Source organism: Physcomitrium patens, chromosome 16, assembly GCF_059467195.1.
Source record: "Physcomitrium patens ecotype Gransden chromosome 16, ASM5946719v1, whole genome shotgun sequence".
Classification (NCBI taxonomy): Eukaryota; Viridiplantae; Streptophyta; class Bryopsida; order Funariales; family Funariaceae; genus Physcomitrium; species Physcomitrium patens.
The window spans coordinates 6,543,438-6,566,628 of NC_143425.1; the positions used below are offsets into that span (position 1 = coordinate 6,543,438).

Consider the following 23,191-nt stretch of genomic DNA (forward strand, 5'->3'; position numbering starts at 1 on the left):
AGAGAGAGAGAGAGAGAGAGAGAGAGAGAGAACCAAATAATGCTTCTCAATTTTAGCCAATTAAAATTTGAAAAAAATAAAATAATATAAAAAATTGTGACCTTTAACCTTGTCTTCTACAGACCTCATTGAACAATTGGAAGAAAAGATGAGTCGGCATGCTTTTGGATGTGAAGTTTGAAGACAATGTTCAGGATTTGATTTCTCGTCTGCGGATAAAGACATATTTTCTACAACTAATGTCAAAAAGGTTTCAGAATGCTGAGAAAGCGTTAGTTGAGTCAGTCATGGTGAACGCAAACCGAACAGGTGAAGCAGATTTTCCACGTCTTAATATTTGAATGCGTACAATCCAGTAGTAGTTCCAAACTTCTGCGCGCATTTCATAGTGGACAATATGAGACGTGGGTCTGATGTTGAAGGAGACTGAGCAAAGGATAACTCCTGTGATAGCAACTCTAAACAACCCCATGCAGGAGGCTGAGGAGCTTGCCAACACTATCAGGGTTCCAGAATTGTGCTCACTGTGGAGCACCAGAAACTGCGTCAAGCAATTGTTTGAACGCCATGGACTCTACACAACAACATAGATGAGACCACTTTTGAGCTTGTGGTTACGGTGGAGGGGTCCAGTCAGAGTTTTCACCTCTGGAAACAGTACAATTAAGTCGGTTGCATTCGCAGCTTTAGCGAGTGCTACAATCTCTTCACTTGTATCTATGTCGGGTAAACTGATTTGAAATTTTTAGCCGTTGTCGTTACAAATAACACTGGCCTCTAAAATACAGCCTACACATTTCATTTATCAGACCAAGCAAATATGCAGTCACAAAGATACTTTCAAGATAATTTCCTCTGATAATAGAAGGTATCTAGGAAAGAACAGAAAAAAGAAAGAAAAAAAAAAAAAAAAAAAAAAAAAAAAACTTCTGAATACCAAGAGAGAAAATTGAAAATGCTAAGGATATGACATGTTCTGTCTATGCGTTGCAGTCGCGTGTACAAAAGCATAAGCTGTTTGTCATTGACAGGCATAACATTATCAGAGGAAAGTTCTAATCAGCACCGAGGCAAAAAGAGTTAGTTTCTAGCCTTCTACATACTTACTCTTAAGTGCTGCATCTCCTAACATGGCAATTCGAAAACGCTTTATCCAGCATCAAAGTTCAGAGTGGAGAACTGTCTCATTGGAAGACCGACCACCCAAGTGGCCACCAAGCTTGCATATTCATTGCAGTTATGTAACTTCCCACGGACTCTTTTGCTAAGTTTTCAGTACTCAGTCAGCAACACTGCTAAAATTAAAGTTGGCATCTGCCTCTTATTCAAACTACCTCTTACATTGATTGGGAAAATACCCACAGCGGAGTAATATACAAACAAATATCATGACCCAGACATTCACAAAACCACCACCAAGAACGAAAACCAAGTGCAAAATACTGTACAAAAGAAAACAATACGATTTACACTAATCTTCCACCTCCTAACCTAGAGTAAGTTCTGCTGCTGCTCCCATAGCCGACGGCCCCCCTCTCTCCAACAAAGCCACAGCCAAGTCATGCTCATGCCAAAACCTCAACCCTGTTGCAAGCTTCCTTAACGTCTCAATTTTGAGCTCCAATATCCACGTAGGCGTACACGTAACCATTAGCGCCAGAAACCCCACCACATACGACCTCCATAGAGTTTGCTCACAGCTCACCGCCAGATCACCTCCCAGTCCTGATGCCAGAAACTCCATGTGAGAGCCCAGCACATGGTGCCTTCGCATCAAGACCGGAACTCCCGAGTCTACAGATAATCCTGCATTAGAGCCAGAGACACCCCATGCGAGAGCCCCTGACAAGAGAGCAAAGTGGGCTATAGCATAACCCTCTAGAATCAAGCCGCCAGGTGCTTGGCTGCCTTTGGAGCCACTGTTGGCGAGGAACCAAGTCGGAATGCTCTCAGTGAAGAGCTTAGTTACGAGCGTGGTTCCCCCGGAGACATATAGCAGAGAGGCTCCTAGAGAGGAAGCTTGGATTACTCTCGACATGGAGGTGGACATGGAGCCTTGGACGCACCGTAGACGATTTGCATGACCGAGCAACTCTCCTTCAGTAACATGACCTCCTAATTCTCCGACTGCTTCAGCGACGAGAACCAAGGTTTCGTCGCTTAGAAACATGATGTCATGGAGTGTAGAGTATGATCGGAGGTATAGGATTCCTGGAGCGTATGGGGAACATGCTGCGTGGCCAAGAAGAGCCCCTACACCACCATGAGATTGGAGCTTGGAACCGAGAGCTCCTGAGGTGGAAAGGGTGACGGCGAAGCAGCTTTTGAGGAGTTGCAAGAGGGCGGGCTTGCTTTGTTTGAATATGTGGCATGAACCAGCAAAAACGATATAGTCGTGCCATCTCTTAACTTTCTGGGCCCAGAGAGCTGCAACTACTTGCATGCTGAACCAAGGGCCTGCACCAGAGCAGCTCTCTAGGGCAGGACCTGCAACGCTTAGCACCGTGTCGCCGAACTTGTCCAGCTTGAACGTGATGGTTAAACCTATAAGAGCTGCAAGCGGTAGAGGTATTGACACGGGCGCATTCCCTCCCCCCGTACCTGTTGCATATGCAGCTGGTTGAGTACACATAACTTCAAGGCGTACAACAACAGCAATAAAAAAGTGCACCTAGACAAAAGTAGATTTTTTTCTTTTTTCTTTTGGATGCTCGTATTTGAGCAGATGCATACTCATCAGAGAACTTAGACTGAGGGCTTGTTGTGTATTAAAAGAACAGCCCATCAAAATAAAAATGGCCATGTAATCAGTCATTGCAATTGATTACCAGATGGACTTGAAGTGTGAACACCAGCAGCTGCCAGAATATCCTTCACCTCGCCTTGTATGCTTAGAAGATTAGCGGCAGGGCTGGGCCAGTCCTGTCCGTTCATTGAAGCATACTTCCACAGACCCCTGGTGCACTCTGCGGAGCAGTAGCTAACAATAGTCGCAATAGTAGCTGGAAGATAATCGACCAGATCCCGAAGTCCTGAGCACAAATAAACATCCACTTACAATTTAAATCAACTTACCTCAAGAAATGCATACTACTCTTCTCGCAAACTTTAGTAGTATAAGCAGCAACCATACCTGTGGTTAAATCGCGAGGGGGGAGCGTGCCATGAGAGCACGCTGTCAGTGCATACTCCAATACAATTGGTGCAGCTGCAATAATATCCCACGCACACAAAACTGGTCTGCCAGCAACGTCCTCATTTGGTGTTGAAGGAGCGGAGCTTGATTTGTTCACCTTCTTGAACATCATAGCAAGCAAGCGATCTCCCACTGAATGCACAGGGTTGTTGCGAACCAAGCCTGTGACTGTTGAAGAGATACACGCTTGGTGCTGCATATACCAAATCCGAAGCCGCGGGAAAGAGTCTAACGTAATGACTGCAGAATTTGGTGGAGACGTGTAAGTTGACCCAAGCACTTGCATGCGCTGCTTGGCTGGAGAGGCCAGTTGCATGTTACGTAGCTGGAGTAGATACTCAAGGCTCAAGTCTGCACCGAGACCAGCTCCGCTGCCCAGCAAGCAATGTTCCAAAGGAGGTCGGTGGAACTTCCACAACTTGACAAGTTGTAGGAAGGCCACAGTGAAGACCATATGAGCTGAAAGCTCCTCCCCATTACTTGTTGCGACCGGCTTTGCGTTGGTGATCGATCCAAATACCTCGCAGATGGGTAAAAGAGATGCTGCCATTTCTGGGAACTGTGGCCACAACAGTTGGTTAAAGTGCTGACATGGTTCTCTTCCGAGTTTTAGTGAAGAAAAACCTTTGGTGAAGTAATAATCTCCAGATGGACAATAGAAAAGAAGACTATCCTGTGCTTGAAAAATCACTACATTAATGAGACGCTACGGAAGTCAGTGGAAAGGACAAGTGTAAAGTAGGGTTCTTTTAGTACCATGCCAAATAAGGAGAGTACATTGAGCGCATCAGCATTATTCATGCCTTGAAGTGCAGCATACAACATAGGCGCATGGCCAATTAGTGCGTTACCACTGTTCCCACCCCAGTTGTCACCAACCGGTGGAGACAAAAGTTGCACTGCAAAATGCACTGCAAGTTCCTGCCACAAGTACCCTTCCGTTACAAAGTCTGACAGTGATATCTGTGGAAACACACGACTCAAAAGCAGAAACCTAGCTCGTAGATACCACGCACATCAACTACACGCATAGACTCGCACTACAAGACTGGAAGAGCAATAGTGATGAAACAACCAGAAATAATAATAACATTAACAACAACGACAACTATTATTACTGCAAACGCCAAAATTATTTGTACTACTTTTCTCATTTCCTAGTCTAAAGCAGTAACAAAAGCCAGACCTGTACTGTCCAGCTGCGGACGAGGGATGCCCCACAAAGGATGCTCGCTGCTGCTGCCCTTTCCTCTTCGGGACCAAGAATGGCTGTCTTATAGACCTTTTCCAACTCTGCAACACTTTCAATCATACCACATAATCCTGAGCCAGCAAACTACACATCAACTTGGAGATAAACATATATATCCAGGGCATTGGGCATATAATAATTTCAGCAATTAATGTGATGGAAATAGTTGATCTCTCATGTTATTCATTAACGCGCGTTGCAGTTAAACTGATCAAAAACAATTATTATCTAGTATACCTTCCAGCAGGACTTGACATTAGTGCAGCCCGTAAGGAACCGGTGAGGGGAGCTCCCTCCATGAATGCTGACCAAGGAGACGGTTGGGAAGGAGATGCAGGAACATTTGTAAGCGAACCTCCGGATCCAAGCCAGAAGTACGCCGTTTTGTCCATCAAACCTCTGGCTATACACGCATCCACGATCAAGTGCCGCATATTTCCAACTGAAGCACACATCCGAATATCACATATAGAGTAAGAGCACCGATTGTTTGATGCGTACCAGATCAATGTGCATAAATGACCTCAGTATTAAGGTGCATGTGTACAAAAGATTGGTCACCCCATTACAACGCATTATACTACAATGATTTGATCACGCGTTTCTCATTCGAAGCTTTAAAGAGCCCTACAAGCAATTCTCAAACGTTATGATAAGGTATGCAATACGCTTCTATGGAGGATAATATAAGATACCCCGAAAGGGCTGATCTGTCCAAAAAACGCAGCAGTTTCATATATACCAACAGACCTGCAGACTTTCCAGAATTGCTGACATCTGCAGCCAAATTTTGCACGCCAGAGCTCAGAAAAGCAGCCACCTTCGCAGCCACCTGGTTAGCTGCAGTAACTGCAACGGCTGGAGGTATCAAAAGAGACTCAAACTGGCCAAGAACCTTGAGGCATGTCTCCAACGCAGCACGTCGACCTCCTACAACTTTTCTTTCTTTGTCATCTCCAGATATATTCTCAGGGTGTAATTGCCCTTTCTCTTCTTCCTCAATCACGATGCCCGATGCAATTGGTAAAATAGATAACAGCATACACAAGCGTGATTCCACGTGTGGATTAGGCCCTTCAAAAGATTCACGATCCTGCACCACACGACCATGAACCGAATTTAACTGAACAATCGTCACAGAGACTTATGTATACAAGTCATGGATATTAGAAAATTGCTCCTTTCTTTGACAAAACTCATGGTACCTGTAACTGGTGTAATACTACAGTGGCAGTATCTTGAATGAAATTGTACAACATTACAACATTACATAATATTGAGGTTGGTAAACCATTCCTCGTAATTTGAGGCACCAAGAAATACGATACTCAATCGCATCCTTCAAGTTAGGTTTATAATAAAAACATACCCTTTTGACTAATCTCAAAGCTGCTGTCCAAAGACCCAAAAATAAATCCACCCAATTCGCAGCATGTACGGATTGCATAGCTTTCATCGCATCTGCAAGCCAGTCCCGAATATGAATGTCACTCTCATAATGAAAAAAATAGATTACCAAGCATTCTCACCAAACAAGCATAAGGTATAGGTATAGGAGCTAACCAGCCAATATCTCTGAATTGGAACTTGTAGAAAGGCGACGTCCCTCCATAGCAGCTTCCATATAAATATCAAATGGAAGCCATAATGAGCTCTGGCCCAGCCCACCTGCCACATATGACAGCTTAAAGGTGATACCACAAATCCTTAAAATTCTAAAGTTAATATGAAAACCCTAGAACGCATGGCAAAAAAAGTACCTGCATTGCCGAAGGACCAAGACCGAGAGTGGGTGGGCAGCAACGATCGGATGACTGGCAGCTGCGACGGGCGCCATTCTGGACGAAGGCCTTGTTGAATAGCATTTGCTAATAGTCCCAACGCCTCTACAGTCTCTTTGGGTGCCATGGATGAAGGATCATTGGTCAACGACTCCACCATTTGCAACCTTTGCACAAATAATGCCCACTGGTCTTGCCTGCTCAACCGAGCCCAGTTACGTTACCAATTTGCAAAAGCGTCATCATTTAAATTGTTAGTCAAACTCTAATAAAACGATTAAAATAGGTTTCGTGTTTCTCACAAATTCCGGCGAGCGATGCGAAGAATTCCTGCAGTGCGCTTGTTGTGCATGATTCTAGCCATAAGGTGCACTGCTGCCAAGCTATTAGTCCTCTTCAGCTGTTCTATCCCCATTTCACCCTTCTCTTCATGTCCAGGGTGCATCATCTGACCATGCATAACTCCTTTATTTGATTTCCAATCTTCATACACGGCCTCCGCCAGTCGCGCCACCAGGGTGAAAAGAAAATGCACAATCACTACCCCTACTTCCGTAATAGGAGCCTCCGGCGACTTAGACAACTGTAAGGATTCGTCTACGGCCTTTACAACCCTGTGCCAAATGACATACCTGTGAAATTTCTGTTCATTCTGCATTTAAATAAAGAAGTTCACTTATGAAGTGTAAATGGAGGAAAGAAAGTGCTTATCACCTGTCTCGACATGGCATGAGCTTGGTGGATGAGAAGGAAAATACATAGGTGCCTGTGAGATCCAAATACACTTTGTACATTTCAGGTTGCTGTTGACGAGTTGGTATGATCCTGTATGTGGAGATACACATCGTCAACAAAGTTTATACAGGACACCAATACGAACAAGGAGGTCGTCATATCTTGGCAAAATCAGATGCACTCCTGTGTTTCAAAAGCATGTGAAACAGGGAGAATTGATCGCGAAGCCCAGAAAGAAGGATTGAGAGAATAATAAATGCACCTGCTTGTGAGAAGAGCAATCATGTGGAGAGCGGAGACCATGTGACAGGACAAGGCGTGCTGGATATAGCTCCACATGGTAGCAAAGTTCGGGCCATTAGAGGCGCCTCTCAAGAGGCAACGTAATAGAATAGGAGAAAGCTCAACACTAGGCAATCCAGTGCCTTGCTCATGGATGCAGGTGGCTACATCCGCACCCCATACCAGAGGAGGATCATTCTGCGCCAACGCCGTCTTCGTCACCTCCAGCACTGCCTTCCATGACGATTGCATCTCTGCCCGCACACAACCTGGAATACTCCGCTACACCGAAAAAATTCTACATCACAATGAAACCCAACAGCAATCCTTCGAATGCATCTCCTACAGACACAAAGTTGCTGGTCAAACACGAACCCCCCATCACCACCCACCTAAAATCTCTCTACCAAATGCTGCAAGAAAAGCGCGCGCTAACCTCAACAACTGTCCTCCGATGTCAATAACCCCTGTTTAGCTCAATGCCTGCAAATGAATGCACCGGCTCAGTCATAATGATCGCCTCCCTCTCACGGACATGAAAGACACTTCCCACGAGCAAGTTGAGCACGATCGGAAGACTTAGACAATCAATGACAAAGCTTCTGAGTAATTTTACTAGCAGAGTACTCACAACAGAGTCTCATCATTCAGTTTCTCCGCATGCTACACTGCGAATCCCAACTTATATACCAATTCAAGCATTGTGATTGTGACCTATTTGGTGCACCGGTCTAGAGCGATGGGTGTACAGGTCATCTTTACATCGACATGCAGGTTTATGTTCAGTTGGAAACCTAGACTTCTAAAATGCGGAAAGGTGACCGCCAATCTATTCTAGGGTATTTGAACTTGTGCAGACCTTCTCGAAGCTCTAAGTTGACCCCACCATTGACTTCAAGTCATAGCCTTGGGAATTCCTTTGATGCCTTTGAATAATCCATCAAAGCCGCTTGTCTTGTCTTATTGTCTGGAGTCTTGTTGGACTTCGGTGATGAGCATAATGTGCCGAAGCACTTGAGAAGAGCCTCAAGTGCTCATTTGGGGTTGGTGGATATCGTCACTGGCGCGATCGATTCCTTCTAGAACCACTATAACAGCGATTAAGGATTAATTTAGTTATCATAAGGACACATATCTATCTTTTACTAAGTGGACAATTGCCGGGGCATTTTGGATTATTATATTTTGAAGCTTGTCGGCACGAAAGGAAATTGTGAGTGAGAATATTTTTAAGGTTTGTATTCGTGGTTATGGTGGAAGTTGTTGTGCGTAGAGAAACAAAGAGAGAATGATTGACGGAATTTAGTTATGTGCGTTCGATTTGAAGTGTTGGTGGAAGTCAAACTGGCCAGAACAGAGTTTGCGCACCGAACCCATCTGTTTCACTTCCGAGATTTGCTTCTTAAGCAGCTCTCGTCCCACTACGAATCCAACGATGTTTACCGCCTCACTCTTGCCTATGTCGCAGTCTTTGTGCTGGTGTCTTGAATGTCCTTGATTAGGTTTGTTCGGCGATGATGAAAGCAGTCTGTTGTTGCCGGGAACCTGAATCTTGTCGAGCACTTGATGCCCATGAATTGTCCTCTTGACCAGCCTTTCTAGCATTATCTGTTGCAATTTTGCAGGGATTATCGTGAAATTCCTGCGGACCTGGGTTTCTTTCTCACAGTTCCCTCTGAATTGAAAATTATTCGTTGCTTTACACGCTGCGAAGATGCAATCGTCTTTCTCATATCTTTTGGCGTAGAAACCGAGGGTGATTCATCTTGCACTCAACAAGCAACGTAGGGCTTGCTTTTCCAATTTCTCCGAAATTTGTAACTAATCACAAATGTATGTCCCTGAAATGTTTTGTGTGCAGATCCCAGCAGTAAATATCATTGAATGGATATGTTCACTTCAGGTGCTTCCTCTTGCGGCAGATCATCCAAGCAGCTCTGTAAACAAGAGTATGTTACTAACGTTATGTCTAGTTACACCTGACTAGAATGAATGGGAAACATTTACTGCATTTAGTATGCAGTTTGGGTGCTTAAGGTGGTCCTACCCCTAGCATGCAACACTACAATATTCCTGTTCTGCGACAAAATGGGTATCGACTTGCTAGATGATTGCTTGCAACAAGTTGCATGGATGGCAGATCAAGCAGTCATATTACTTACTGTAATTTGCTGATGATACAACCAGTTTTTGGATTTCGAGGCTCGCTTTCTATCGGTATTTCTTTCTGCAAGAATGGAGTACGTCCTAATACCAAATATTAGAAACACCTTGTGGTTGACTGGATTGGCATCCCCTTTGCTGGGTTCTCTTTTTGGAAGCCATGATTCAGTCTTTTACTCTAACCTTTATCGACTGCATAAACTTTGGTAACCCTACACTGTGTTTTGTTATTTCTCGGCTCAGCCAGTGGCAATAAGAGAACAGTAACATTTACGTAAAGTATTGTGTGCAGTCCCCTCCAATTTTTATGATGAGGGCCACTCGGCATCGACTTATTTGGCACAATGCATTTTACGAATTTTAGGAGACAACCTGTCTTGTGTGGAGGCTGAAGCTATTCTCAGCACTGTCCATGACCCTCAGCAGCCAGATGGCAGGTCAGTAAAGTAATTCGATATTGTTCGAACTTAACTCCATCATCATCATGGCACCTTTTGGCAGCATAATATTATTTCTTCTATTATAGATTCTGAGATTTGCTACTATATCAACAATTACTGCTCAGAGCAGCTTTGTGCAGAGAGGGATTTGAGGTTCACCTACTGTGCAGGTGGGGTGGGTTCCTTATTGCAATGGCTTTAGCTTATTTGACATGTGTGATTCTGCTACTTTATCCTGGGTCTGTTTGCTTCTTGTGACCTCTTTGTTGTCGGTTTGCTACATTTCAGTGTTTTTGTTGCACTCTATCCTTAAGAATGTTCATGACGCTGCTGAGGGATTTGTTTGGGTTTATGTAAAGGTAGCAACTATCTGTTCACTGTTGAATGGTTGGAGAGGAATGATCGTGGAAAAGTCAGTATCTCACATCCTCAGCTGCCAGGTAGTGTCACTTATAATGCTTGAGTGTAATTATTCCGAGCACTAATGGTTTATTCAACTGGCCTCTGTTGAGTCTATCTTGAATCTGCTGTCATTTGATTCCTGACCTTAGGAAAGACTTAAGATTAATTCTTCTTCGTTGTGTGCAGTCCTACGAGGATGCTTTTGGCTTATATCCAGATCTTGAGGCTCATGGTGCGTTTATCAACCTCTTTTCTGTGAAATGTCCGTATCTAGATGACTGTCGTCATATCCTAACTTGATTTCTATTTTTAACCATGATATTCTTTCGTTATGTATCAAATTTGATTCGAGGAGAAGTTAACTGGCATTCTGCGATGAATTAATGCTTTAGCTTATTTGGCCTGCTATTGCTGTTCTCACTATATATTGGGGATACGTGAAGAATTTTGCTCGGATTTGATTTTTGGAACTGGGGGCGGAACGTACTGTCCTTGCTAGTTTGAAGCTAACGGGCAGGTTTGACATAGTCTGGGTCCAGTGGCAGCCCCCTTGGACAGGCTAGGTCTTGTTGGATGGTGCGTTCGGGTAAGTTGACTTTTTCTACTTTCATTTCATCATTATCTCAGCCGCTTGTGAATATCCATAAATGATTTTCATTGAGATCCTCTTAAAATACCTTTCGCAGTGAACATAAAAAGAGAGAATAAACAAAATTAATGCTCAGATTTTATGTCTTTTTATGAATTGCATGGTTGGGTTTGCTTTTTTGAGGGCAGAGACATACCAACTCTGGAGCTTTTCAAGAGTAAATAAGCTTGCAAAGACTTGCTATGCATTTTGATAAATTCCCTTGTGCTCACATGATTTCAGTTTCTTTTTTTAATGTCCTGAAGTTTTCCCCTTCTATAAGGTAATTGAAAGCAATAGTCATTCAGGCTGGAAGAAACTAATGAAATGATATTGCATAACGAAATGCTTTCCAGTAGTTATCCGGACATTGTTTGTCCAGGGTGGGAAGCTCATTGAAAATGAGTGGTGCATTTGATTTGTGCAACACTGCGGAATTCCGATCTTTTCTTCTCACTTGTCAAGCACCTGTAAGTTTTCATGCTGCTATTTTATTTTGTCTTTTCCTTGTTTTTTGAAGTTTCTATATGGGTATATTGTCTTTCTTGCAGTAACAAATTGCCGAAACCATCATGCTCCTTTATACCTATAAATTCTTTCAGCTTTCAGCCAAGTTTTTTAGATAAGATCACATTCAAAATAAAAGTATGTAAATTTCTCTCGTTACCAACTTTCTTTCTTGATCAGAGTTGGTCGATTTTCCTCATACACCGTCTGTATTAAAGAGTTGACGTGATAATTTGCGTACAAAATGGTGGCTCTGGTAAACTGCTATAAAAGTATCCAGATCTTTTTTACTCCTATTAAGGCATATGTGCATCGAGTTTCCTAGAAGGACCAGGACTTCAATCCTTGTGCAGTGGGTCTAAAATCGCTGTAGGTTCTACGTGGTTTGAATCAAGAGTGAAACTAGTGTTATGTTAACCCAATTAATCAAATTCGGTTAGAGTGGAAGCTTCAGATATTGGATCTCTCTTGCTGGTTGCTAATACATCTAGTATAGCTACAAGGTATGCACTTTGTATAAAAAGTTATCCTGTCGTGAAAAGTATAACGTTTTTACAAAACTCAAGTTTCTATTCTAAGTGAATAGTTGTAATACATTTACTGGTTATTTAGGGGCAGTTGAAAGGAAGAAAGAATCAGTAAACCATCGCAAATGTGAACACAGCTTATTAAGTCCTACTGTCAAATCTCGTTTCCATCATGTTGTAAAACAATAGTGCTTGAGAAACATCTTCCAAATAAACAAAAAGATCTTGACTTTGTCTACACTTTTTGTGTTACTCTTTGCATTATTGAAATATGTTTACAAGAATTATTTTGACGTATTTCATTGTTTCTGGGCATTCATACACTTGCTTGTTTACAACTGTTAGATGTGGTGCACGGTCGATTGAGTGTTTATTGACGATGTACTTATGGGTTGAGAAATAAATTCTGCATAGAACATGATCATTGCTCAAATTTAAAGAAGATTATAACTAGATTTTGTACAAGATTTATCCGTATCATTTTCGTCTAGATATTTTTTTTCCTCTACTGGGACAAAAGTGGTTCTTCGAATCTCACATTATCATTTCCGATCAGTACAAAGTATACATTTTGGTATTCAAAACAATAAATAAATAAAAATACAAAGAAATATATTTTAAAAAGGTGTACATAGAGTATTGAATTTATCTGTAATTTTTTTAAAAAATAAGTTTTCATTTTCATTATAAATATCTTCTGACATCTAAAAAGGCAGGGTAAGACTCCCACTTGATAGATATACTCCCATGTGATAGTCACATGCAAAACTGTCAGCTGATTCACGACCATCAGTAACAATCCCCACCTCGAGCCTTTCAATTAAAGCTTTCTGTCTCAACTCAGCTCGACGACCAACTCGACAAAGAAAACACAGTACAAGATCAAACAGACAGATAAGACCGAGTAAGAAAACACCAAACAACCCACCATCCAAACAATGATGCAGACATGCAGGCATGCAAACACGCCTTGGTCCCTCATAGGTAGGCTAGATATCAAGTAAGTGATGGGTGGTTATAACTTCCCAGCATTGCATGTGCATGATTTCACGGGAGCTCCCTATTCTATTTCCTCTATGATTCTACGTCAAATTTGTGCATCTCAGGAGTTCTGACAAGATACGAAGCTCCCGCAGACAAACCGCCGAAGTCATCTGTAATGCGGTGTCTTCGATCATCTCGTGAGCCCCAGTGACCGATGCTTACATACTACACACCTGCAGACGCTGGTGCCCTCTGCAGGGGCATATTCAGACACATCCGTGCTCGTCCGAATTAATATATAAATATACACCCACCTCGACACCAATTGGTGTCCTCTCAAAGTGTCATTCGTCACAATCTGCTACCCCTGGAAACTTCGCTCAGGGTACTACTCTAAAATAGATTTGATAAGTATGAGAGACAGAAGGGAGTCTTATAAACAAGTGATGGGTGACGGTCCCTACTCTCCATGTATAGATGAATTACAGAAGGTTAGTATGTCAGTTCAGTTGGTGAAGCGTAGCGCCCAATTCTAGCAAAGAGCAGTGGAGTGACCACAGCTGCGTGCCCACAGCGGAGACGAATAAGATGGACATGACAGGAAGGACAGCCATGAGGATTGATACGATGGACAGGGCCATGCCCGGGCGCATCGTCAGCAGCTGGCTTTGCATAGTGCTGAGCAAGAGGCAGACGTCGGCACGGTAGCTGGAGTATGCATTGCGCTCCCACTCCGACCAGTCCGCGGGCGTGTCGTAGATCGACTCTTGGATGCGGATGTGCTGGATGCGCTTGCGCAGGACCATCATGTTGGAGTCCACTACATTAGAGCCACCTGCACAACAATCCAAGTAAAATTTACTCACACGAACAGTATTGAAGACCAAGCGGTGTGCGGAGATTATGATGAAAATTATGAGAACAATTCTAGTTGAGCTTGGATTATTTTAATACAGATGGGTAGCTGTTGAAGGGGGAGATTTACCAGCTCCAGCTGACTCGGGCTCAGCCATGTCAGATGCTCTCGCTATACCAGCCCTCCGACGCCGTGTGCACCGCAATGGCTTCCTCAAGCCTCCCAATGGCATCATCTTCATGGATCGGCTCCCCGAAGAAATCAATGTAGAGGGAAGAGAAGCGAAGACCGCAAGCTGGGGTGTCATGTTCGCCTTGAGAGCCATTCTTGCTCGATTGATAATGACACAATGAGGGGATAAGCACCCTTCCTAGACCGCTTGCCAACGACCTCGTAAACTCCGGCCTCCAGCTGCTCCCACCGTTCCGAAAATTTGCAGATTACTGCTGATCTACAACAGCTCCTGCAAAATTCCAAATATTCTTCCACGAAGAAAACTCCCAGCCTCTCTCTCTCTCTCTGGCTGAAAAGTGTCGACAAATTAAGAAGATCGGCAATTACACCAACTCCACCACAGAGTATTTCCTCTGTAGCCTGCAGCCTGGGACGGCACAGTGACCCTCTCTGCTTCAGACTCTACTCCCTTCAAAGTAGACTCCGGGTGCTCAAGCAGAGGGCTTTGACCCTCCTGCATACGCAAGTGATGATTAAATAGAGGCCAGTGAGATTGAAGAGCGGATCGCGGGGCACGATCAGCTCCGAGTGCGTCGCGGGGGATCCGAGGAAAGCAACATCAAAACGAAGGTAGCGAAGCTCTCGACCTAAGCAAACAGAGCGGCCCTACAAGAGCATTCTAAAGAGACGAACCCTGGATGAATGCCGGATTAACGAACACGGCAATCGCAAGTGGATAGCGACCTTTTGGGAAGATCGTCGTAGACAGAGGCTTGAATTTACTCCCTCTTCCCGCAGCATTTGGCCTTACATAGCTCTTCGTAGAATACCCTTTTAATCAACGTCATTATCCAACACCCTTACGATACTTTCCCGTCCACTTTTGGAATCTGGATCCCTCGCTTCAAAGCTGGATTTTATCTGCAACTTGGTTCCCAATATTCCATCTTGTTGTCGTGGGTGCAGTGAAGAATACTGCATCAATTACAGCCCCTAAACGGGAGTCCTTTTTGGTACCAAGTGACCCTTGCAAATGGACGCAAAATTACCTGCATCGGCATAGTCAAATTCAAACATTCGGCGCCTCTTTTGACTTGAGCGATGAAAACTAACGACCGAGACCTTATATATTAATTTCTTTAATATATTAATTTGTATAATTTACCTTCATATTAGAATGGGGGAGTTTACTGGCGGTGAATTCAATTCTACCAAACGAATTCACATCCCTGTGTGAGCATGCACAACGGGGGATGAGATTTACAGGGCAAGGGTGTTCTAAGGGAGAGGCGGCGATGGAGATGGGGATGGAGATGGAGGGTACAGATTGTGCATCACTCTCTTACACTCAGTCATGCCTGGCACGGGGGCATCAAAAATCTGAGGATAACTTCGATCCGCGGCCACAACTTTTGGGAGCACGCTCAGCCTGAGCCCTGCTTTGGAATCATCGCCCCTGCGCTCATTTGCGCATTTGAGCTTGGGATTGGATCTGGAGTGTGAAAAAGCACCCCCCACCACCATAATCTCTCATCAACCACTCATCTGCCCACTTCGTTTCGCTCCGATGGATATGTTTCCAGCGTCGCCATTCGGCTTGAAAATCTACTCGTCACGTGAGCGGTGCGCCAGAGGAATGCCTCACCCTGTCAAGTGCATGAAAGTAAACACAAAAATTAGAAGAATTGGGATCTGCTGTTTTGTTTCGGGAGTAAAGTGTTATGATTAGTTATCGAGGTGTAATGAAGTGCTGTACAATGTAGGTGACATACTATAGATCTCTAAACATATGAATAGATGAAATACATAGACGTATACCGCTTCATCATATATAACCATGTGCTTCTACCTCTCAAGAAACGGTGAACACAAGAAAGATGGAGATAAGAATAGTCAAGTAAAGAATTTAACTAGTTGTTAGATAGATAAACAACTAAATATATGCATGGATATATACAACACAGGTATAGTTTTAAAGATGGATGAAAAAAATACAAAAAAAAAAAAAAAAAAAAAAAAAAACACACACACACACACATCCACACACTACCTTAAATATGGAATCATTAAATTTTTTAAGGATGTGTTATTTGAATTTCTAAATTTCATCAATTCTAATATGAAGGTAAATTATACAAATTAATATATTAAAGAAATGTATTTATATTATCTATAAAAAAATTAAATTATATTAAATTATTCTACTATTAATAATTTAATTATCAACCAATATTTCTTTAATTATTCATTACAATATTATTTCTAACGCATTACATTAAATATGCAATATAAGATGATTGTACTAAAACTAATTCTTTGTATATTTTTTTATTTACTAGCTAGTAATCTATTATTATTATAATTATTATATTTTAGAAAATTTTATTTATTTTTATTTGAAGCTTGATATTATAGTATTTTACTTTTTGTATATTCTTCCAATTTTTTTAAAATAAAAATTATTTTTTACAACATTCTATTTAATTTTTAAATAATAAAAATATTTTAAACTTAAGTTATATATAATTTAATTTTAAATCTATTAAATAATATTAAAAATTTAAAAATTAATATATGTATGTAGTTATAAATTAAAATTAAAATTACACTTATGTTCTTTAGAAGAAATAAGAAATATTTGTATATAATATTGAGCATTGATTTATTCTAATTTTAGTAACTTATTTTGTATATTTTGTAAGAATTTTTTATTTTTTATTTTCTTTAGCAATAATTCTAAAATATGACTGATCTAAAGTATTCATTTGTGCACCTCTTTGGTTAATATTTTTATGTGTATATATATATATATATATATATATATATTTTTGTAATTTTTTTTTCATAATCTAATAAGTTTTTTGTGGTATAAAGTGGGACTTAGGATTATAATTAGTATTCTAGCATGGATAGGATAAGGATCTCTTGAAAAAGTCAACAGATGAGAGTAGCCATAGTAATGTCAAAAATCAACACATTACAATGCATTGCAAATAGAATTTATTATACAATGATATGACTCTAGCCCTTAATGCAAAAAGCTAAGATTTTAATTCATACCACAATTTTTCTTGCAAAAATATTAATCTTAGTTTATCAATTTCAAGCTTTAAGGTGCCTTTACTAGAAAGCATTATATTCCTATTACTTTGCTCTATTTAATGCAAGGATGTCAATAGACTAGATGTAGGGATTTCAAGAAACAAAATATAGAAATAAAATAAATTCTTAGTTTTTCTTAGTTAAAAAGTTAACTAATTATGTTTTTAATTTAATAGAGAATCAAAATTTTCAGACACGTCTTTAAAGCAACAATTTTTAATTTAAATTAATAACATTATATATTAAAAAAATTACTAAGTTTTATAAATTGGTTAAAGAAATATAAAAAATTACATCACTTTACTTATTTATTATTCTTTTATGTTATATGATTTAGATTTTATTTCTAGTATGTAATTATATTTTAAAAATAATAACCATATAACTGTATATATTTTGGTAATATTTACAAATTTTCATTCTATATAGTTATAAAAAAAATTCTACAATCTAAACTCTGTTTTATTTTTAGGATTTAAATTTTTAACGAATTTAATTATTTTAGTATATATTTTAAATTTAAATATAAAATTTTGAAAATATTTTTATTTAAAATAAAATAAAATCTAAAATAAAATACTATTAACAAAATATTTTTTAAAATATATTAGGCACATTAAAGATCTAATAACATAATATTAAAACATTAAAAAATTATGGTTCTTCATCTTTAACTCCAATTACTTTGAAGAAATTTAATTGCAAAGAAATTTGTAGTTTATGTATAATTTTTTCTAAATGTAAAAATAAGAATATTTTAGATTAAATCCATATATATGATATAAGTATAATTCACTTATTATATTCCACTTGCAATATATTTTCTTTGTTAGGTATATTAACCATGTGCATTGGAAAAAAAATAAAAATTTAATTTTTTCAAAACTTAAAAATAAAATTTTAATTCTTAAAATTTGATTTTTTTCATATTTTTTTGGATATTTTTTATATTTATAAATACCATAATTTTTTTTTAAAAAAAATATTTATTTTTTTTATAAACTAGTAGGTTTTTTTAGAATATTTAAGAAATTTAACAAATATGTCGTTTAGATAGTTTTAGAATCAACTATATTAGGCAATGTATTTGAGAAGCTTTTAAAATAGCTTAAGTATCAGACTAAATTAAGAGGTTGTATAAGAAGTTTCTAGAATAGCATAGACACTGAGCATCATTAAAAGTTTTTTAAAAGGTTTTTTATAATTTATGTGGCAAAATATTAAAGAATAGTTAATAATCCTTTGGCCATACAAATAGCATAAGTAGATACAAGATCAAGGCAATCCTTAATCTAATCAATTTATTTCTTGAGTTATTTTTTTATGGCTTTTAAGCCCTTATGTTTCTTCAAAATAACCACTTTAATAATAATTATTTTATTTATTTTTTATTTATTTTTTACACACTTTAGTCTTTTTTGATTGAAATCATTTTTTTTTAACAAAGTTATAAGAATGTTTGTGATTGTCATTTTATTTATCCTATAATTTTTTTCAGAATAAACATGTAAAGGAGGATTCAAATACAATGAAAGACTAACCGCATGAGCTTATACGTTAGGGTCACACAATTAATAGTATTTTGAACAAATAAAAACACCAAAGAATACTACAATACTTTCTCTTATTAACAATACTCCTTCATCAACTATTAACAACAAAGTGCAACCCGGCACTCTCAAAAGACCACTCAAAATACATAAGTTCCATCCAATACCAAAAATAACAGACTTCCATTCCAATCAATCTGGCTTCATACAATTTTTGTAATTAAAGACTTCTTTTATTGAAACATACACAACTCTCAATAAAAAAAAATCATAATCTTCCATCCATGAACAATCTTCCACAAAATCTGATAAAAAAACTCCCAATATCTTCTCATAATAATTCAATCACATAGTACTCCAATTACATACTCAATATCTTATAAAACAATCTTTGATTTATTCCACAAATTCACTTTACAATGATCAAAACCTAAAACAACAAAATAAACAAGAAACAAGAGATAGCACCAAGCTTATTCCTGCTCATGACTATTATAGTCTGGCCCCTCTAATATCTTCTTCAAGTGCTACATACTTACCCATGAAATTCCAGATTTTAATTTTCATTTCCTACTTAACTATTTTTTCATAACTAATTCAATCATCTAACCTATTGAATTGACTACCTTAGGAATGATTAATCTACTTTACCAATATCTTATAAAAATAAATTTCTATCCATTCTATATAGCTCCACTCTTAACTGTGCGGCATCTTTTCAAACATAGAATTGATACATATCTAAAAAAAAACTACTTAACAAAACTCTACAATATTGCTATCCTCCTGGCCCATCCAATTAATCAACTTCCGCATTATCCATTGTTGGTTCTACTGATTTTGGTTCCAAAGGCAAACTTTCATCTTCTTCTAATCGTTTCATCGATTCTTCCTCAATTGGGCTGAAAAATCTTCATTGTACTCTTCCAATTCATGGACTTGAGCTTCTAATTTTAAAATCTAGGCATCTCTCAATTCCAACTGGTGCTCATACTAACTTATCCATTCTGAAGCTTCAAAAACTTGTATCATCAATACTTGAAACTGACCAATATTAACTAAATTATGTGCTAATATTGTTACTTCAACATTCAAGGTGTCAATTTTAGGCCTCAACCTCTCCATTGCACATCTGTATTGATCACTTAATATCACTTTTTTTTGCTTTAATAACTCTATCTTTTTTCGTTCCACTTGCAAGAGACACTTGACTTTCCCTCGTTCCAAATCCCATATTCAATGATTCTAGAGTAATTCTTTCCGTTGACCTTCCACGATCCATAAAATGTGTTCTTTTTCTTTCTTCCAAGCTTCTTGTTTCTGAAAAAACCTCCTCTCGAATGTCAATTTGGACTTTGCATTCTCTTAGATAATTCGTTCTTTCTCTGTAATTCTTCGATTTTGCTTTGATATCATGTTTTTGCTTACCTCCAATTCTTATTTGACATTGCCTTTTGCATCCAATGCTTGTATCATGCAATATATTTACAAAATGTACTTCAGTAAAGCATTCTTAAGATATATGCCTTTCGGTGGTCGGCCTTGTGGAAATGCCAACTGATTGATATCTTATGAAATGAGGACTTCATTCTCTTCTTCCACCGTCGAATAAATTGGGGCCGATTCTTATGCAACTTTTGGACTTGCCTCCTAAGCCAATATACGATTGGATTCTCTAATTTTATGTACTATATCCCCTGAATTGGCAGGCAGTGTTAATAAATTCTGTTCACCTTGTTGAAGTACTAGCAAGGATATATTTCTCTTCGCTATTGGTATTCCTTAATTCAATGTAAATGCAATTACGGCATATACATAGTTGGAACAGAGCAACGTTATAAACTTTCTTATATTGTGCTTGGCTCCCATTTTCACATGAATACGGATTGCTACATAAGCTGTTCAATTAAATACCATCTCGTCAAGCATCCCTACCACTGCAAATAATAATTATCTTGGCATATATGTGTTGTATCGATACAAGCCTAAATGCCTCAGCATAAAGCGCAATCATTTCATGAGCTCTAATATAATTACTTCAACCGTCCGCCAACCTTAGTTCTTCTCAAATGATGACATTTCACCTTTGAAAAATTCTCTTGGGCTAAAATCACTTAAGTCAAGCGCTCTCACTACAAGCTCTCTAGTTTGAAGATATAACACTTTTTTTAGGATCTTCTCATCAATATTGATAATATGTCCTTGTACTATGCTTGATCCATCCTCTGGGTCATAGTTTACGATGTATTCTTCTACTAATACCACATTAATTAATGGCAAGCTATCTCACCTTTGTAAAAACTGAAACATTTGCGTATTTCAAAAATCTCATATTTTTCTTGACGTCTAACAAATCTCCCATTTCATAGGCTATATATTGATAATAATTACTACGGATGGTGGTCCCAAATTATATTTAGCTTTCACATTTTTGCCACTTTCTTCTATGTCTGTAGCTCTCTTTGCACTCTCAATCGCCATGACATACACTTTTTCAAGCTCTAACCGTCAATGCTACTCTCTAATATTTCTAAAATACAAGAAATTATAATACAAAAAAATAACAATAAAATGCGATACCATAGAATGATCTTAAATAGGTGCCCCATTCCTATTCTTTTACCTAGTGGTGTTAGGGACATAGTCCTTAGACCTTTCTAGAGACCAGTTTCTAGAACCTTCTAGAAAGAAGTCTCTAGAAACTTCCAGAAGATTCCTTGAATATTCTCTTAGAATATTCTTCAAAGATTCCCTAAATATTCTTTGAAGATTCACTAAAGATTCCCTTAGAAGGCTCTAGAAGATTCTTAGAATATTCTAGTAGATTCTAGGAAGTTACTTGAGAAGCTTCCTAGCTCTTGGGTAGTTGCTCGAGAAGCTTCATAGTTCTTGGGAAGCTTCTTGATGCGCTTCCTTAGAACCATAGGCCAGTAGTATATATAGGAGTCGAGGCTGAAGAGTTCTTCAGTCTCGACAACACATCTCTTGGAGTTCTAGCTCACCTTTCTGGTGTTGTTCTTGTACTCATCTGTTTAATCTAGTTCTGCCACTTCTTCTTGAACTTCTTGTTAGATTTCAAGTCTGTATTTTGTGTCCGTGACAAGTGGTTATAAAAACAACATATTACCCATATTTTTTGTTTCTCCCACCGTCCCATCTAACCTACTACTAATTACATCTCTAACTATTCTTTCAGTTGCCTCTACACCCTAGTCCACTTATACGAATAATTAATCTCAAAGAAAAATTGAAACTCGTCTCAGGTTTTAAGTATAATACAGCCATAATTGGTTCTCATTGATACATGTATTGAATTGATGGTCCATAAAATCTTCGAATTGGACTGACCCAATGGAAAATTCTTCAATCGCTTGATAGAGACCATGCCATCGGACTTCAAAATTTTCTTGAAAAATTATTAAAATGACTATCATATAACAAGACCAAATCATTGGACATAAAGTTCTTAAGTTGTGGTTTACTATCTTAATAACTCTTTTGTCATTTTTGATTAGCTTCCATCCTTAAAAGAGCAGCAGCCCAAATTTCATCCAATTCTTCTAATTTTGCCAACTACTATTGTATGGACTCTTTATTACTCAATCGTTTATCTATTGCGATCTGTAAACTCTGGACTTCCAATTTGATTAGTAAGATTACCTCTAGCACGTAAACTAATTTGAACAAGGTAGAATTGATTGTCACTTTATACATTGTACAATATGTCCATAAGGCCATAAATAATTTGGTATCTCAATCTGTGCCCACCCTAAAAATAGTCTTAGTTATGATTTTGCATAAAATATCATAGATCTTTTCTATTTGTCTATTAGCTCTAGGATGATATAGAGTTGTTTTCTTATACTTAATCTCGTACATGTCCGTCAAAGCTGCAATTATAGAATTAATAAAATGGATTCCTTGATCACTAACTAATTCTTTAGGACACCCAAATCGAGTGATAATATTCTCAAATAGAAAAGTAGCGACAATATTTGTATTATTATGTCGAGTTGCAATAGTCTCTGCTTATTTTGTTATATAGTCTGTAGTGACTAAAATATACCACTTCTATCCATGTCTTGACATTGGTGCAATTGGTCTAACAAAATCAATTCTCTATTTTTCAAACGATAGTTGGGCCAAAATTGGTACTAACGGCATGGCAGAAGTGTCAGTTGGTCGACTAATTCTTTGACATGGATCACATCGGCAAATATATTGATGTGTATCTAAAAATATTGTTGGCCACCAATATCCGGCCATTAAAACTTTTTGACTAGTACTATCACTAACAAAATGTCCACCATGACTATCTAAGTGGCAACCATCCAATATCGACTATATTTCACTTTGAAAGATGCATTGTTGTAAAATGCCATCTTTTCTTTGCTTAGACAAAGGATTCCCCATCATTGTATATGGTGCACTTTTCAAAATTAAGTGTTTCACGTTAAATGTAGGTAGAAATGTTTGAAATGTTAGAAACTGAATTATTTCACTATACTCTAGTGAAATCACATCTATAAGAAATAAATCAGTATTAAGAAGTATATGAGCGACAAGTTCATTGCCTAGGATATTGGACAATTGGGATAATAGTCAGCATTCG

The 23,191-nt window shown here is 38.6% G+C and overlaps 3 protein-coding genes across 32 annotated transcripts; 1 reads left to right on the top strand and 2 right to left on the bottom strand.

The window, feature by feature from the left end:
• Positions 1–1,296: 1,296 nt before the first annotated feature.
• On the bottom strand, positions 1,297–8,211 carry LOC112293579 (mediator of RNA polymerase II transcription subunit 33A). Of its 12 annotated transcripts, none has more exons than XM_024543186.3 (15): positions 8,106–8,211; positions 7,683–7,729; positions 7,227–7,515; positions 6,944–7,054; positions 6,532–6,861; positions 6,209–6,426; positions 6,012–6,116; positions 5,818–5,909; positions 5,199–5,541; positions 4,686–4,890; positions 4,383–4,497; positions 3,953–4,117; positions 3,134–3,755; positions 2,829–3,032; positions 1,297–2,601 (listed from the first exon to the last, which is right to left on the bottom strand). In XM_024543186.3, the coding sequence occupies exons 3-15, from the start codon at positions 7,496–7,498 to the stop codon at positions 1,487–1,489; spliced, it is 3,897 nt and encodes a 1,298-aa protein (XP_024398954.1). In that variant the 5' UTR covers positions 7,499–7,515; positions 7,683–7,729; positions 8,106–8,211; the 3' UTR covers positions 1,297–1,486. The 12 variants fall into 12 exon arrangements, with proteins under 12 accessions (XP_024398954.1, XP_024398958.1, XP_073395570.1 ...); XM_024543190.3 differs by having other exon boundaries at positions 7,227–7,528; XM_073539469.2 differs by lacking the exon at positions 8,106–8,211 and adding an exon at positions 7,878–8,015 and having other exon boundaries at positions 6,532–6,843.
• On the top strand, positions 7,928–12,151 carry LOC112293582 (geranylgeranyl transferase type-1 subunit beta). Of its 19 annotated transcripts, XM_090256830.1 has the most exons (8): positions 8,289–8,459; positions 9,108–9,195; positions 9,434–9,486; positions 9,702–9,846; positions 10,213–10,289; positions 10,438–10,483; positions 10,791–10,837; positions 11,262–11,403. In XM_090256830.1, the coding sequence occupies exons 4-8, from the start codon at positions 9,822–9,824 to the stop codon at positions 11,295–11,297; spliced, it is 231 nt and encodes a 76-aa protein (XP_090112956.1). In that variant the 5' UTR covers positions 8,289–8,459; positions 9,108–9,195; positions 9,434–9,486; positions 9,702–9,821; the 3' UTR covers positions 11,298–11,403. The 19 variants fall into 19 exon arrangements, 15 of the variants coding, with proteins under 15 accessions (XP_024398968.1, XP_090112951.1, XP_090112949.1 ...); XR_016506984.1 differs by lacking the exons at positions 8,289–8,459; positions 9,434–9,486 and adding an exon at positions 7,934–8,063 and having other exon boundaries at positions 10,695–10,837; positions 11,262–12,151; XR_016506985.1 differs by lacking the exons at positions 8,289–8,459; positions 9,434–9,486 and adding an exon at positions 7,934–8,063.
• A 758-nt stretch (positions 12,152–12,909) lies between these two features.
• Positions 12,910–14,422, bottom strand: LOC112293581 (uncharacterized). Its single transcript, XM_024543193.3, has 2 exons — positions 13,883–14,422; positions 12,910–13,732 (listed from the first exon to the last, which is right to left on the bottom strand). Exons 1-2 carry the CDS (start codon positions 14,076–14,078, stop codon positions 13,398–13,400), a joined length of 531 nt encoding a protein of 176 aa, XP_024398961.1. The 5' UTR covers positions 14,079–14,422; the 3' UTR covers positions 12,910–13,397.
• Between the last annotated feature and the right edge of the window lie 8,769 nt (positions 14,423–23,191).